This window comes from Schizophyllum commune, assembly GCF_000143185.2.
Source record: "Schizophyllum commune H4-8 unplaced genomic scaffold SCHCOscaffold_6, whole genome shotgun sequence".
NCBI classification, from domain to species: domain Eukaryota; kingdom Fungi; phylum Basidiomycota; class Agaricomycetes; order Agaricales; family Schizophyllaceae; genus Schizophyllum; species Schizophyllum commune.
Window position 1 is genome coordinate 181,264 of NW_026089543.1, and position 13,858 is coordinate 195,121.

The window sequence follows — 13,858 nt, forward strand, 5'->3', positions numbered from 1 at the left end:
CCGGCATGAGTGGCTGCGGACCGGTTCTGGAGCCGTCGCACGACGTATGGCTACTTCTCCTCGGGAAGTTACCCAGAATTGATGGCTACACGGTGGATGGATATGCGGTTATCGGAGGGCATCGTATAACGAAGCGGGTTCACGGGGACGCTACACTACTGCCTCATGTCCATATACATTGCAGACTCTTTCCCTTCATTCGACGATTGTGGCTGCGTGATAAGCCTGCCATTCTCCTCCTCTCAGCAGCCATTCCTACCAAGAGAGTACCGCATCGAACTACTATTTGCTCACGTGCAATGGTGAACTTCGCTTCGGCAAAGCCCGACGCCGCGTCAATCTCACGTGGTCTGTGTTTGCAGCTTGACCACGGCAATCACACTCGCCTCTGGTCGTGATATGCGCCATGGGTAACCCACTGGAAATATCCGAACTCAGGTTGCTTATCTGCCGAGAGCTCTACACTACAGACCTCGGCGCGCTTCGACTGACATGTAAACGATGGTCTCTAGAAGCAGAGCAAGAGATGTGGTCGCACGTTTTCAGGTTCTTACCCTTGTTGCGACTCATCCCTGAAGATGCCTGGCTAGAAGGAGAGACCGTGAGTATCAAGATGATACGTGCTGTACTGTAAAAAACTCATCGGGGACTATCAGGAATCAACGCTCAAACACTATCGGCGACAATTGAGCTTTGTATGCTCATTCTTCTTTATCCTTCGTTTCAAGGGCTTATCGCGCGATAATATCTGCAGAGATTTATACGTCCTCTTACACCTCAAGACTGGATCCCCGTTATGAAGCGTGCTCGCTTCGTGAAGAGACAATGGTTCATGGACCTCACCACCTTGGAATATCTAGAAGGCCAAGTCGACGCCATCCTCGCCTGTCCGCCACCCTCTCTCCCTCTCTTTCCCAACATGCGGTCTCTGAGGGTTGACTACGACTCTCGTTATGGACCTGCTTATCAGCACCTCGCCCACATCCTCTTCCCGCAGAGTGTTCTCAACTCTATCAGCGGTGTGGCGTGTAACACGCGCTTCTTCGACCCCGCCAATTTGGCCGCAAATTACCAGGATCTCGCAGAAATTAGCCTCACTGTGGGCGACAGCCGCTACCATCGATCTGATGTCATGCCAGAGTCCGCCATCGCGCAGCGCTACGAAGTACGCCTCGCTGGTGCACTGGCCGCTTGTCGAAGCCTGTCGCATGTCACCCTATCTCTGGATGGATCAGTCGCTCCAGAGATAATTGTCGCGTTGTCACGCAGCAGGTCCATTCAGAGCGTCAGTCTCCTCTTCCATGATCTCGTGACGGACCATATTCGAATTCCAGCGTCATATTCCTTCCCTCGCTTCCCTGCCCTTCGCAGCTTCGGAACATCTGGATTAACCCTGGAGCGCGCGTGGAGGCTGCTACAAGGGTCCGGGAGAGATGCGCCTGGCAACATCTTCGCCCACCAAGACGCTGGCTGCAAGCTTAACGCGCCCCTCTTCGTCGAAACCGGCAATGCGCTCCTCTGCACCATGCGCTCTATACACGACCAGTACACGCCATATCGATCTTTGCGCTCCCTGTCGCTGGACGGCTCTCACCAACCCATGAATATCAACTTCAGCGACATCGAGATGTTTTCCGTATTCCCGCACATCAACCACTTCGCGCTCGATTTCGAGTTCGAGGAGGTCTCGATCACGGACAGCAATTGCGAGGCCTTCGCGAGCTGGTGGCCTGACCTGCGCCACTTCTCAATCGGAGGCTCCGCGAGTCCCGCTGTGCGTACGGCGCCCCCCGCGCTAACGCTCCGCGCCCTGCTCGCATTCGTCCAGCGTTGCCCGCAGTTCGCGTGTCTAGCGCTCCCCATGGACGCCACGGTCGTTCCTATCGTTCAAACGGACGCCAAGGGGCGTGCACCGCGATACTGGGGCCTCGAGGAGCTCACTCTGAAGGACTCTGACATCGGAAGCGGGGATGAGCTGGGCGCCTGGATGGCCGAGTCATTTCCGGGGTTACGCGACCTTTACTATTCTCTGCCGAACGAAGAACATGGCGACGTGGACAGGAGGATCGAGGAATGGAACCGCGTGAAAATGTTGACCACCGGAAGGACGGAATTCTGAAAGGTTGAGTATTGTCGACAGGGGCGCAGCTGCATTGCTGACGGGCGCACAGGGTACGGCGCCCATGGTTGACAAGACGACACGGGGTTGAGATGCGCCTGAGAAACAAGGAGGGATAGGTTGAATTCGAAAGTCCACGCCCGAGGATTATGCTCATCAATGTACATCTACCGAACGCCAGAACCGCCTGATATATACAAAACCGGATATCAACATCCCGCCCCACTCTCCCGCACATGCTAGTACCCCTCCGGACACAACCCCGTCCTCCCCACCGCCTCATCGACAAGCGCCTCCACCGCATCCGTCAACAGATAGTGCAGCTTGTCCATGAACATCGGCTCCCACGCAATCGGCTCCGTCAGCGCAAACTGGTCGAGCACCGCCCAGCCTCGCGAATTAGCGAGCGGCGCGACGAGCGACGACCAGTACGCGTGCCGCACGTTCGTGTTCTTCTCCCGCAGACCCGAGCCCGCAAGGTCCTGGCGGGGCGCGGCGGCGGCGGGCGTGAGGAGGATGCGAGTGCTCGGGCCAGCGTACTCAGCATCGGCGCATTGATCAACAGCGTCGAAGAGCTTCTCAACGCGCTCAAGGAAGACATGCGTGGGCTGGTCGATTGCGAGATGGAAGGCCTGGTGGAGGTTGTGAGCGATGAGTAAACGGGTCAAATCCCGACGTACGATGCTGGCAAAGTATATATCTACTTCGCGCTCTTTGAGTGTCGCGCAAAGTCGCTCAGTCTGGGTGACCATGAGTTCGCCGCGAGGGTCCCTAGGAGCAGTCAGGCTCATCACGCAGCCAATGAACGAGCACAACGTACCATTGGAAAGCAAAGTCAATCTCGCCGACCTCGGCAGTCTTGAACTCGAGCTTCGGCTACGAATGTTCGTCAGAAAACCGCCAGCGACTCCTCACGTCCCTCTCACCGAAGCCGTCATCTGGCCCGCCGTCCCATTCAGCCTGTGTATCACCCCATCGTGCACCAGACGCCCATGGCTATCTCCCAGAGTGTACACGCTGCTCTTCTTCCCCGTGCATCTGTGCGCGCTCGCCGCGCGCATCCCCGCGTGTCGCCACTCGCAGTCGTGCGGCATGAAGCGGTAGCGCCCGCCCACAGGTCGCCCGAGCGGTTGCGGGTAGTATATCTCCGGCCAAAGAACGTCGAGCGTGTGCGCGCGGTAGTACGAGCCGGTCATGGGTTCGAGGCCCGCGCAGGAAGGGAGGTTGTTGACCATGAGGTCGAAGGGGGAGAGGGGGGCAGGCACTACGACGTGGTGGGACTCCCAGAGTGGGGGGACGTTGTATGGGCGGCAGTCGGAGGCGCCCCAGGGGATGCGTAGGGTCTGCGAGAGGAGAGGGTTGTTTAAGAGAGGTGGCCATGGTCGTGTACGCATGTCGTCGGTCTCGATGAAGCCCAGGTACTCCTTGGGTCGGGAATCAGCGCGCACCAAAAAGATAGAGAAGCATACGCACCTCCCACGCATGGAACAAGTCGACGTATAGATCCCCTGCGTTCCTCACAGGTACATCGAACCTGTACGAGCACTCTCCCTCGTACACGCTCCTTTGCGTGCTGATGCGCTCTGCACCATCGACGCGCAGCCACAGCGTATCCGGCCCGCGCTCAGTCTGCACGAACTCGCGCACGTCCTCGCGATCTGCCTGCGGGCCCTTCTCCTCCACTCGCGCGCACTCTTCCTGATCTAGTCTTTGTACCCGCATCGTGAACGCGTCGTACGCGTCGCGCTCGTAGCAGAACGACACCGCAAACACGCCAGACGGCGAGTCCAGCGGCACGCAGATCTGCTTCTTGTGGTCTATCGCGCGCGTCTGGGACGATCGAGGGACTGGACAGTGGTGTCGGCGGGAGAGGGCGGACCCAACCGCCTTCTGAGCCTTCTCCAAGAGCCCCGCCGAGGAGAAGGCATCGTCCCCAGAGTGCGAATGGAGGGAGGTGAAGTACAAAGTGCCGAACACGATGACGACGACGAGCGTGCAGAAGCGCGCGCCGCCGCCGTGTAACATCTTGTCTAGACTTGACGCTCCAAAATCTGTATTCTGATGAAAGTTGAGAAACTCGCCTAGGCGAGAGAGTAGAACGTACTGTGGAGGTCGGTAGAATATCTGGCCGCGCGCAGCCTCGAATAGAGTGATCTACGGCCTATCAGCCATGATGCGACGCGTCGTGGTTAAGATACTCACGTAGTATATAGTTAGGATGCTGTAGTATGCAATAGAGGTGGATAGAGTAGGATGGGAAGGGAAATGGTGGTAGTAAGAAAGTAGGATCCAGTAAGCGGGTGAGCGGGGGCAAACGAACCTGCCGCCACCCCGTCGCGAGACATCTGGTTCCGGCCTGTCTAACTCAAAGAGAGTAAGGGGGAAAGTCCGGCGAGGACTTGTTCGCCGTGACCCGGCATCGAAGAAGGTGCGGGCCCCTTTTACTGAGCATTTGTGGTACGCACCCTGCTTCACGAGTCCTGCATAGATCATTTAGCTTCAAATGGGTCCTGCTACTAAAGGACACGCACCGTCCGCCGTTCGTCCAATGTAAACAGTTCGAATCAGCAATATCCGGCCGCCCTTATTGCCCCGCACCGGTTTCTGGACAGGCGACGTATCCGACACATTGCGCGGAGGGGTGAGACGAGGTAGGTTCGGGATCAAGCCCCTTGCACGCGATCCCACCTTCCTTTTTGGGCCTTTTGGGCTGCATCAAAGCTTCCGCGACAAAGGTCGGCGGCGAGATTTCGTCCCGACCACCTTGGATGCCAGATCGGACGACGGTCGAAAGCCTGGTGAAGGAGTGACAAGTGAGGACAAGAAGCAGAGCAATCTCAACCAGACATCATACTCATCAATGTACACATTAGCCAAGACCACCAGGTATATACGAGACCGGATATCAAAGATACATACATCGCACCCGCACCAAATCGCAATGCCCACACTACTCCTCCGGGCACAACCCTGTCCGCCCCACCGCCTCGTCCACAATCGCCTCATGCGCGTCCGTCAACAAGTAGTGCAGCCGATCCGTGAACATGGGCTCCCACGCCATCGGCTCCGTCAGCGCGAACTGGTCGAGCAGCGCCCACCCGCGCGCGCGCGCCAGCGGCGCAGCGAGCGCGGTCCAGTGCGCGTGCCGCGCGTTCGTGGACTTCTGCCGCGAGTTCGCGGCCGCGGCGTCCTGGCGCGGGGCCATGGCGGCGGGCGCGAGGAGGACGCGGGTGCGGGGGCCGGCGTAGGCGGTCTGGGATCTGCGGTGGCCGTGCGCGGCGGGCTGCTTGCAGCGGTCGACGGCGTCGAAGAGCTGCTCGAGGCGGGCGAGGAAGACGTGTGCGGGCTGGTCGATGGCGAGATGGAAGGCCTGACGAGGGTGGGTGAGTGGCCGGGCGCACACGGTTACGAGGGACATACGATGCTCGCGAAGAAGACATCTACCCTGCGCTCGATCAGCGTCGCGCATATCTGGTCGAGCTCGGTGACCATGAGTTCGCCGCGAGGGTCCCTGTAGATCGTCAGACTGTCAACTCCGCAGATCGACGGGGCCAGCATACCATTGGAAAGCAAAGTCGACCTGCCCAACCTTCGCAGTCTTGAACTCGATCTTCGGCTACGACTGCTCATCAGCAAGCCGCCCTAGGCAATTCGAAAACAGTCTTACCGAAGAATGCATCACCCCCCGCGTCCCGTTCAGCCTGAACACCATCCCGTCGTACATTAACCGCCCATGGCTATCCCCCAGCACATACACGCTGCTCTTCCTTCTCGTACACCTATGCGCGCTCGCCGGGCGCATCCCCGCATGCCGCCACTCGCAGTCGTGCGGCATGAAGCGGTAGCGCCCGCCCACGGGTCTCCCATGCGGTTGCGGGTAGTTCCACTCCGGCCAGAGTACATCGAGCGGGTGCGCAGGGTAGTAGGCGCCATGGATGGGGTCGAGACCCGCGCAGGAGGGGAGATCGTCGAGAGCGTGGTCCGCGGGGGCGAGGGGCGCGGGCACTTCGGCGCGGTGGGAGTCGAAGATCGGTGGTACGGTGTACGGGCGGCAGTCGGAGGAGCCCCAGGGGATACGGAGGGTCTGCGAGAGGAGAGGATGTTGGAGGAGTGGTGGCCATGGCAGTGAACGCATGTCGTCCGTCTCGACGAATCCCTGGTATTCCTGGGCTCCAGAGTAAGGTCGCATCTCATGGAGTAGCGACGCATGCGCACCTCATATGCGTGCCACAAGTCCACATAGAGATCACCCGCGTTCCTCACGGGCACGTCAAACCTGTACGAGCACCCTCCCTCGTACGCGCTCGACTGCGTGCTGATGCGCTCCGCCCCATCGACGCGCAGCCAGAAGGTATCCGGCCCGCGCGTCGTCCTCACCAGCTTCCGCACCTCCTCGTCGTCCACCTGCGGCCCCCGCTCCTCGATCACCGCGCACGCCTTCTGGTCGAGCCGCCGCACGCGCACGGTGAACGCGTCATACGCGTCGCGCTCGTAGCACAGCGACACCGCGAACACCGCCGACGGCGACCCCAGCGGCACACACGTCTGCTTCCCGTGGTCGATCGCGCGCGTCTTGGACGATCGTGGGGTCGGACAGCGGTGCCGGCCGCGCGCAGAGCTCGTGTCCGAGAGCGCGAGCTCGACCGCCTTCTCCGCTTTCTCCGAGAGCGTCTTGTTTTCCGTCGGCTGGAGGGCCTCGAGCCCCTCATCTTCCGAGTGCGAGGGGAAGGATGGGAAGTACAAAGTGCCGAGCACCATGATGACAATGAGCGTGCAGAAGCGCGCGCCGCCGCTGCGGAGCATATAACGAATGGACGATGCGCCGCGCATCTTGAGGTCGAGAAAAGCGGGAGGGCTTGAGCCTCAGCAGGGCCGAGCTACGCTCAGGGAGGCCCGTCGGTGCGGAGGGAAGAAGAATGTCGCCCGCCGGCTGTCGAAGCGCGCCATGAGTCCGTTGTGCCCGCCGTCCATCATGGCGGCTTGATCCAAGTGGTGGTCTCATCAATGATCTGCGGTGCACGTGCAGAGTCGAACTTCCCTCGGCGGACGAACAATGGCAGGCAGCTCTGTATAAATCAGAAGCAGGTCCAGAGAGGTAGAGATACAAAAGACATGCATATATAGATAGAGGGAGAAAGACACACAGAATAAGTTATAGCAAAGAGCGTGCAATTGAGATCAGCCGCCTCGTCCTTCAGCCTTCGTTCCAAAGCTGCCACCCCTTCATCCACCAACACCACCTCCTTCATTCGCGCCCGCTATGAGTCGAGGTCCATAGCACTACCTGGCCTAGACCCATGCATCGCCTCGTCCCGAAGGCTGAGATTGCCCACCCTCGGCGCCAGCGACGGACTGCCCGCCATCGTAGGACTCCCCAAGGGAGGCAAGCCCTGGGCGAACGCCGACGGAGTACCATCCTCCATCCTATGCTCCACGGTGTCGTTCACTCTCTGCTCCACGGTGCCGTTCATCCGATGCTCGGGGATCCCAAGCTTCAGCTCTGGCAACCTGCTCCCGCTCCCGTGGCGGGCATGACCGTGTCCATTGACGTGCTCACTGTGCCCATTCGCGAACCCACCCTGCCCGTTCGCGAACCCGCCGTGCCCATTCGCGCCAGCCTGCCCCTCAAGCCCCTGCGGGAACGTCGAATCCAGCAGACCACGCAGGGACGACGTCGACGACGAGCGCGACAGGCCGAGACCAGTCGCTGGATCTGCATCCGAGCTCAGCACATCATTCACGCAGACCAGGACCGACAGACTCACCCTCCCCCGTCTCCCGCACCGCGCTCTCCCTCGCCCCCAAAAGGCTCTCCCTCGCCCCCAAGAAGCTCTCCCTGCTCCTCAAAAAGCTCTCCCGCTCCCTATCCGCATCGTGCGCGTCGCCCGGCGTACCTTGACTGCTCGGGATCCCCAACCTCCCCACCCACGCATCCGCCCGATCCAAACTATCCTTCACCACGCTCGTCACCCCGCGCATCATGTCCAGGCTCTCCGTCGCGAGCACGAGGATGCGCTGCGCGGCGAGGACGGTCGCGTTCGCGTCGGCGCGGGCGTCCGCGCCAGCGGACGAATGCCGGGAGTGGCCGTTGGTGTCTGGCGAACGCGTAAGCATTCGCGGCGTGAGCGACAGCGCATGCTGGCAGAGCACCGGCATGAGCAAACGCACCTCCGGACGAGTGTCGCGCGTGCGAATGCGGATGCGCAGGTCCAGGAGCGGGCAGCTCATACGGGCGCACGCGAGGACTCGAGGTCGCGCTCGTGTTCGCACTGCCGGACACTTCGTGCCCGGCCTTGCCTTTCGCCTTGCGAGAGCCGGAGGTGGGGCCGGAGAAGTGGCCTGGGTGGGAGTTAGCGACTGTAGTGCGGGCGGTCGATGAATGCCAGAAAGCCTTGACTCCAATGCGGACGAAGCGACTCTGCTGCGAAGCGTGTTCACCACGACTCCGCTGCAGAGAACACGTTCACCATAACTAGGATGAGAAAGCACTCACCATCCGCCGCCGCCCCCGCCGCGCCTGGCGTCTGCACCGCCGGCGCCGTCATCCGCCACCTCGACGGGAGCCCGAGGATGAACCCGCGCACACGGTTGCGCGCGTCGGGTTGGAGGACGCCCTGAGGGTGTTGGTCAGTACTCTTCGTCGGTGATCAATGCTCGCTGGTCCCCGCGCCGCTCTTCGTCACCCAACACGCAACGCTCTTCGACACGCAACATAACAACACCATTACCACAAGCAACGCTCCACATCGGGCTCACTCAACGTCGCCCCTTTCGAAACATCGCCCACACATCCTCGCCCTTCGATCCTTCAACTCCTCCCAACCAACCACCCAACAATCGCTCAACCACCCTTCCCAATCAACCAACCAACCAAACCAACACTCACCTTCCCCCCATACTGACTAACCACGCCCACCACCTGCCGCACCGTCGTCACCAAATCCTTCTTGATCGAGTTCACCGTCTGCGAGGCTTGATGGGCTTGGGCGGATGAGGCTCGCGAGGTAGAGGCTGAGGCTCGCGAGGTGGATGCTGATGAGGCTCTCGAGGTGGAGTTTGAGGCTGAGGCTGATGCTGTCCGGGATGAAGAGGCACCTGATCCTAAATGGAAACTTGTAAGAACAACGCCATAGACCAAGAGGAGAGAGGACGATGAGGAGGGGAGAAGGGAGGAGGTAGAGATGTCATCACACAGGAAGGAGTCAAGGACTCCCTACAAAGGCAGTAAAGGACGCCCTACAAAGGCAGTAAAGGACGCACCTCGAGACGACTCTGCTTCCTCATCCTCCGGCCCAGGGTCATGCGGTCCCTCCGCCGGCGTTAGCGGCTGCAGGCTCGCGATCAGGTCGCGCAGGATCAGGATCTGACCATCAATGTGCTGGGTGGCGTACTAAGGGTGAATGTTAGTATAAATGTGGAATGAGGAATATGGGATGGAATGAGGGGGAAGTACAAGAAGTGTGGGATGGGATGAGTGGGAAGTACGGGAGAGATGCATTGTGCGGGGAGAATGGGGAGGTAGGAAGCAGACGTAGGGTGTACGGGGTGAAATGTGTATATAGCGACAAGAGCAAAAACTCACCCCCAACCACCCTAGCACAAATCTTAGCCGTCTCCTACTATCGTCACTAATCCGTACCGCCGCAGCGACACCCGGCGTGGCCATAATGAGGGACTGCCATCGAGAGTTAGGCGTGGGGAGGAGTTCTTGGGAGGGCTGTGGTGTTTCTGGTTGGTGACTTGTCGGCGTGCGACTCCGTGAACGGCTCCGAGAACGGCTCCGCGGGCGGGAGGGGGCGGACGATGGGGGTGGGGAGCGGTACTGCGATGAGGAGGGGTAGGAAGGGGAGTGCGATGCGCTGCTCGACTCGAGCCACCCGCCAACGCGCTCGTCGACGTCCATGTTCGCCGATCGCCAGTCCGCTTCGCCGGTGGGGGAGTCCACCTCGCTGCCCGTGCCGTCGAGCGTCTTCTTCCTCCGCATAGGCGCCGTCTCCGTACTTGATGACTGTGACGGTCGTCTGTACCTATCGAGCTAGGGAATAGAGGTCAGCTGAAGTGAGGTGTGACGGGCATACAAGTAGACGCACCCTATCCAACTGCCGCACCGCGAACTCGTCGATCCCCTCGCCGACGAGGCGCTCCCCAACGCGCATGATCGTGTTCTCCATCATCTCCGCGCCAAACTTGACGACGCGCGACGACGCCTTCGTGCTGCTATACGCTCGCAGCGCGCTGTCGAACAGGGGATGCGCATTCTGTAGGCGGGGAAGGAACTCCGACGAGCTGGGGCCCGCAGTCATTGATGGATCGTCTTGTGGGGTAAGGGAGGTCTGGGAGGAGAGCGCCGACATGCCCTCTTCCCTGTCCGAAGTCATCGCCGTCGTGCTCGTCGACGCCGTATCTGGTGGGCGCCACAGTTCAGTGTCCAGCTATCGTGCACGACGAAGTCCACACACCGCTATCTGGCGCAGCCCCACCCTCCCTCATAGAGCCTAGTACGCGCGCTGCTATCTGCACATCCTCTGGGCGATCGCCAAAGTCCATCTCGGCGTCGTTGTGGACGGTGAGCAGGGGGGAAGGAGGAAAACAGTGTAATCACATGTCTTTTGTTCTGCGAAAGGACATATCGTCAAATCACGTGGGGCGCATCCGCCCAACATTCCCACGGTTGATATTGTCACTGATCGCCATATGGCTTGCCTTCGACGCCGACGGCCCTGGCATCGGCCCCCGAAGAGTTTCACAGGTGCTCTTGGACTCTGCCTGGCCTGTCTGGCCCCCGTGAAGCTGGGCTATCGCTCGTACTCTACCTGTCTGCCTTGGGAGATCGAAGGTACAACGGAATCACCTGCTTCGAGGCTCAAGTCTTTGGGGTAGGTCATTCATCGATGTGGCTACAGAGCGATGATATCGCACAATCTTCGGGCTCTGTGATTGTGGCGTGAGAGTCTGGCCTTGAGCTCGACCGCCCGCCACACATCTTCGCATGCAAAACGGCAAACCGCGTACATATCCCTCAAATGACAGATACTCGAATCGATAGGACGATGCGGACGGCGTGGGCCATCTACGCTCTGAATAAAGGCCTATAGATCTCTTCATACATCATCTCCCACTAAACGTTTGCAGACTTTCCTGTCGTCGTCTTCTTGACACGCTGCCACTCATTCCACCTCCAGTCCGCATCGTCATCGTATTCCTCTGGCACTTTGTGTAGTACGGGCACCCCGTATGTTCCTGAGGGGAGCGCTTGGGGCAATTTCATCTCCTCCTCTTCCTCCCCCTCTTCCTCCTCTTCCTCTGAGTCCACCTCTGGAATATAATACACGACTTTGCGCAGCCCAGGGAACGTCGCGGCCATCCACGCCCCCACCTCGTCTCCGCTAACGATAGGCGTGTCCTGGACCACAAGCTCCTCGAGCGCCCAGTACCGCGGCGGCCGGCCACTCGCGTCCGGTTGCAACGTAGGCACAACCGTGGCGTCCATCGGCAGCGTCAAGCATGCAAACTCCGGACACCGCTCGACGAACGCGAGCAGGGCGCGAAGCGTGAGCACGGCAGGCTCCTTCGACACCGCAGGACTCGCGTACCCCCCCCCCCCCCCCCCCCGACGCGGAAGCTACGCGGCAGGCCGGGCCATCATCCCGCGATGGTCTCGCAATCGCTATCCGTGAGCACGATCTCCGCGTACTCGAAGTCGAGCTCGAAGCAGGTGATGTGCGGGAACACAGCGAACATCTGGATATCGCTGAAGGTGAACGCCATGGCAGGGAGGGTGCCCTCAAGCGACAAGGAGCGCAGAGATCGGTATGGCGCATACTGATCGTGCAGCGAGCGGAAGATGGAGAGAAGCGCGTCTCGCGAAGTGACGAACAAAGTCCCTTTACCCGGGATACTAGGCTCTTGGTGGATTGTTATCTCGCCCACGGACTCTCGCCCGCCGCTATTCAGCAGCCTCCGGGCACACAGGAGCGTTAGCTGGGATGTACGGAAACTGCGAAGGGCGGGAAATCGGGGGAAACAGTATGTCTCCGGGATGCGAATCTCATCGTTCTTGAGATCCTGGAAGTCGAGCCAAAGCCGACGGATGGACGTGCTGCATGACAGGGCGATGATGATCCAGGGCGCGACCGCTCCATTCGCTGGGTACAGCCTGACATCTCTCAGACACGGGCAAGCGGCCAGAGTGCGAGCAGTCCGAAGTTCATTGCGTTGCGCAACGTCGGCGCCCGTCAAGGCGACATCATCCCGGCGAGGAAAGCGTTCATCGTACAGACTGAGGTAATATATGGTCGTCAGATTGTGAAACCTTGTTGGAAGAACCCCGGGATCGAAGAAGTCCGCCTCGTCTGCCGAGCCTCTGATTTGTGTGACCATATTCTGAGGGTATAGGATTTCGACGAGGCGCTGGTAAGCTGGTACGTGGTCCTTCATGCCATTCAACAGCAGATACCGCATATGAGGAAAGAGTGGCACAGAGGGGGGCGGGCAGGCGATGATGACGCCAACGACGGATTCCGCGCAGACCGCGGGTCGCAAGATGTCCCAATGGAAGATCCATTGTTCCTTCACAAAGATTGAACGTTTCAGAGCAGGTATCCAATCTTGGAGTGCCAGAGGTCGCGTAAACCGCTGAAATGGCATTATATCAATGATCATACCGTGTCGATGGCAAATGATGAAGGAGGAACTCACGAAGTTCTTGCGGTCGTGGCCGCCGTAGGTGCGCGGTGACAGATCCTGGAGGGTTTGCATGAGTGGCGTACTTCGACTAAGCGCAGTAGACACATACCTCTGTCCAAGCATCTTCAGGCATGAGTCGCAGCAGCGGCACGAGCTTGGACACATGCGACCACAACAGCTGATCGGCCTCTGGATACCATCCTTTGCACGTCAGTCGAAGCGAGCGCAGTGTCGAGGCCTCCAGCTCCTGGAAGACGAGGAATCTGAGCTCAGAGACCTCGATCGGGCTGGTCATGGCGGGTGGCAGAGACGAAAGGAAGGATGATGGTCGGGATCAAGTCGCAGAGAAAGGAACTGTAGGGTGACGTGGCTTCGGGCATCTCCCGAAGCTTCCTTTGTTCTGCGCGTGGAATATACGTGAACAGCGAGTAAGCGACAGCTATATCTACATCTCTGCCACTCGTACAAGTGGGAAACCACGCGCCTGCTCTCAGCGTACCCGACCGATCTCGCGTGGCCCGCTTCGCCTGGTCACAATATCTGGACCGCCGGGGAACCAGAGACCTGTCGCGCTGGCTCCGCTTTCGCCAGACTCGCGTGTGCGCGCTGGATAATCGACACAGTGAATGAGCAATACTGTGACGATAATCCGGATCCACCTCAAAGTCTACAAGTATATCGGCTCCGGAGGATCGCTAGCCGACCGCCCAGTGACGATCATCTTGACCTTATCCCACTCTTCAGCATATATCTCGGTGTCCTCGTCCATTGGTTAGGGGAAGCGGAAATCGAGGTCGCGCAGACCGGGAAATACTGTTGATAGGTATGCGCTCAGGTCTGCCCAAACGTAGATGGCAAGAAAGCAGGCCATGCTGGTGTAGAAGACGTCTATGGCGACACACAAAGTAGGAACGGGTCCCTCTCGCGCAGGGCTCTCCAACTGCGCCACGACGCTCTTCGCCCAGAGCGCGAGCCACCGACGATGACTGTGTCACTGCTCACGCTACATCGCCATTCAGACGCTGCTCATTCGAATAGAAAAATACGGCTGAC

At 59.6% G+C, this 13,858-nt stretch overlaps 5 protein-coding genes across 5 annotated transcripts; 1 reads left to right on the forward strand and 4 right to left on the reverse strand.

The window, feature by feature from the left end:
• Window positions 1-381: 381 nt before the first annotated feature.
• On the forward strand, window positions 382-2,119 carry SCHCODRAFT_01151835 (uncharacterized protein; the record flags this gene model as incomplete). Its single annotated transcript, XM_050341111.1, has 3 exons — window positions 382-601; window positions 657-695; window positions 755-2,119. The coding sequence occupies exons 1-3, from the start codon at window positions 407-409 to the stop codon at window positions 2,117-2,119; spliced, it is 1,599 nt and encodes a 532-aa protein (XP_050199862.1). The 5' UTR covers window positions 382-406.
• Window positions 1,930-4,600, reverse strand: SCHCODRAFT_02624798 (uncharacterized protein). Its single transcript, XM_050345262.1, has 9 exons — window positions 4,440-4,600; window positions 4,322-4,340; window positions 4,224-4,273; window positions 3,593-4,177; window positions 3,046-3,543; window positions 2,940-2,995; window positions 2,800-2,890; window positions 2,170-2,751; window positions 1,930-2,120 (listed from the first exon to the last, which is right to left on the reverse strand). The coding sequence occupies exons 4-8, from the start codon at window positions 4,142-4,144 to the stop codon at window positions 2,359-2,361; spliced, it is 1,590 nt and encodes a 529-aa protein (XP_050199863.1). The 5' UTR covers window positions 4,145-4,177; window positions 4,224-4,273; window positions 4,322-4,340; window positions 4,440-4,600; the 3' UTR covers window positions 1,930-2,120; window positions 2,170-2,358.
• A 319-nt stretch (window positions 4,601-4,919) lies between these two features.
• On the reverse strand, window positions 4,920-7,113 carry SCHCODRAFT_02624802 (uncharacterized protein). The gene is made up of 5 exons (XM_050345263.1): window positions 6,335-7,113; window positions 5,787-6,284; window positions 5,680-5,735; window positions 5,540-5,630; window positions 4,920-5,489 (listed from the first exon to the last, which is right to left on the reverse strand). The coding sequence occupies exons 1-5, from the start codon at window positions 6,920-6,922 to the stop codon at window positions 5,070-5,072; spliced, it is 1,653 nt and encodes a 550-aa protein (XP_050199864.1). The 5' UTR covers window positions 6,923-7,113; the 3' UTR covers window positions 4,920-5,069.
• A 44-nt stretch (window positions 7,114-7,157) lies between these two features.
• SCHCODRAFT_02624805 (Opi1-domain-containing protein) lies at window positions 7,158-10,709 on the reverse strand. The gene is made up of 9 exons (XM_003031918.3): window positions 10,579-10,709; window positions 10,210-10,523; window positions 9,702-10,154; window positions 9,380-9,509; window positions 9,006-9,220; window positions 8,613-8,733; window positions 8,288-8,458; window positions 7,885-8,214; window positions 7,158-7,832 (listed from the first exon to the last, which is right to left on the reverse strand). The coding sequence occupies exons 1-9, from the start codon at window positions 10,664-10,666 to the stop codon at window positions 7,378-7,380; spliced, it is 2,277 nt and encodes a 758-aa protein (XP_003031964.1). The 5' UTR covers window positions 10,667-10,709; the 3' UTR covers window positions 7,158-7,377.
• A 528-nt stretch (window positions 10,710-11,237) lies between these two features.
• SCHCODRAFT_02667501 (uncharacterized protein) lies at window positions 11,238-13,100 on the reverse strand (the record flags this gene model as incomplete). Its single annotated transcript, XM_003031917.2, has 4 exons — window positions 11,238-11,741; window positions 11,801-12,754; window positions 12,818-12,862; window positions 12,915-13,100. The coding sequence occupies 4 exons, from the start codon at window positions 13,098-13,100 to the stop codon at window positions 11,238-11,240; spliced, it is 1,689 nt and encodes a 562-aa protein (XP_003031963.1).
• Window positions 13,101-13,858: the final 758 nt, after the last annotated feature.

Coding starts and splice junctions, on each gene's coding strand:
- SCHCODRAFT_02624798 (XM_050345262.1), bottom strand. CDS start 4,144: ATGTTACACGGCGGCGGCGCGCGCTTCTGCACGCTCGTCGTCGTCATC. Junction 3,544..3,592: donor ACTTGTTCCATGCGTGGGAG/GTGCGTATGCTT, acceptor TCCCGACCCAAG/GAGTACCTGGGCTTCATCGA. Junction 2,996..3,045: donor CGGGCCAGATGACGGCTTCG/GTGAGAGGGACG, acceptor GAACATTCGTAG/CCGAAGCTCGAGTTCAAGAC.
- SCHCODRAFT_02624802 (XM_050345263.1), bottom strand. CDS start 6,922: ATGCTCCGCAGCGGCGGCGCGCGCTTCTGCACGCTCATTGTCATCATG. Junction 5,736..5,786: donor GGGGGGTGATGCATTCTTCG/GTAAGACTGTTT, acceptor GAGCAGTCGTAG/CCGAAGATCGAGTTCAAGAC. Junction 5,490..5,539: donor ATGTCTTCTTCGCGAGCATC/GTATGTCCCTCG, acceptor CACCCTCGTCAG/GCCTTCCATCTCGCCATCGA.
- SCHCODRAFT_02624805 (XM_003031918.3), bottom strand. CDS start 10,666: ATGGACTTTGGCGATCGCCCAGAGGATGTGCAGATAGCAGCGCGCGTA. Junction 10,524..10,578: donor TGGGGCTGCGCCAGATAGCG/GTGTGTGGACTT, acceptor GGCGCCCACCAG/ATACGGCGTCGACGAGCACG. Junction 8,734..9,005: donor TTAGTCAGTATGGGGGGAAG/GTGAGTGTTGGT, acceptor CAACACCCTCAG/GGCGTCCTCCAACCCGACGC.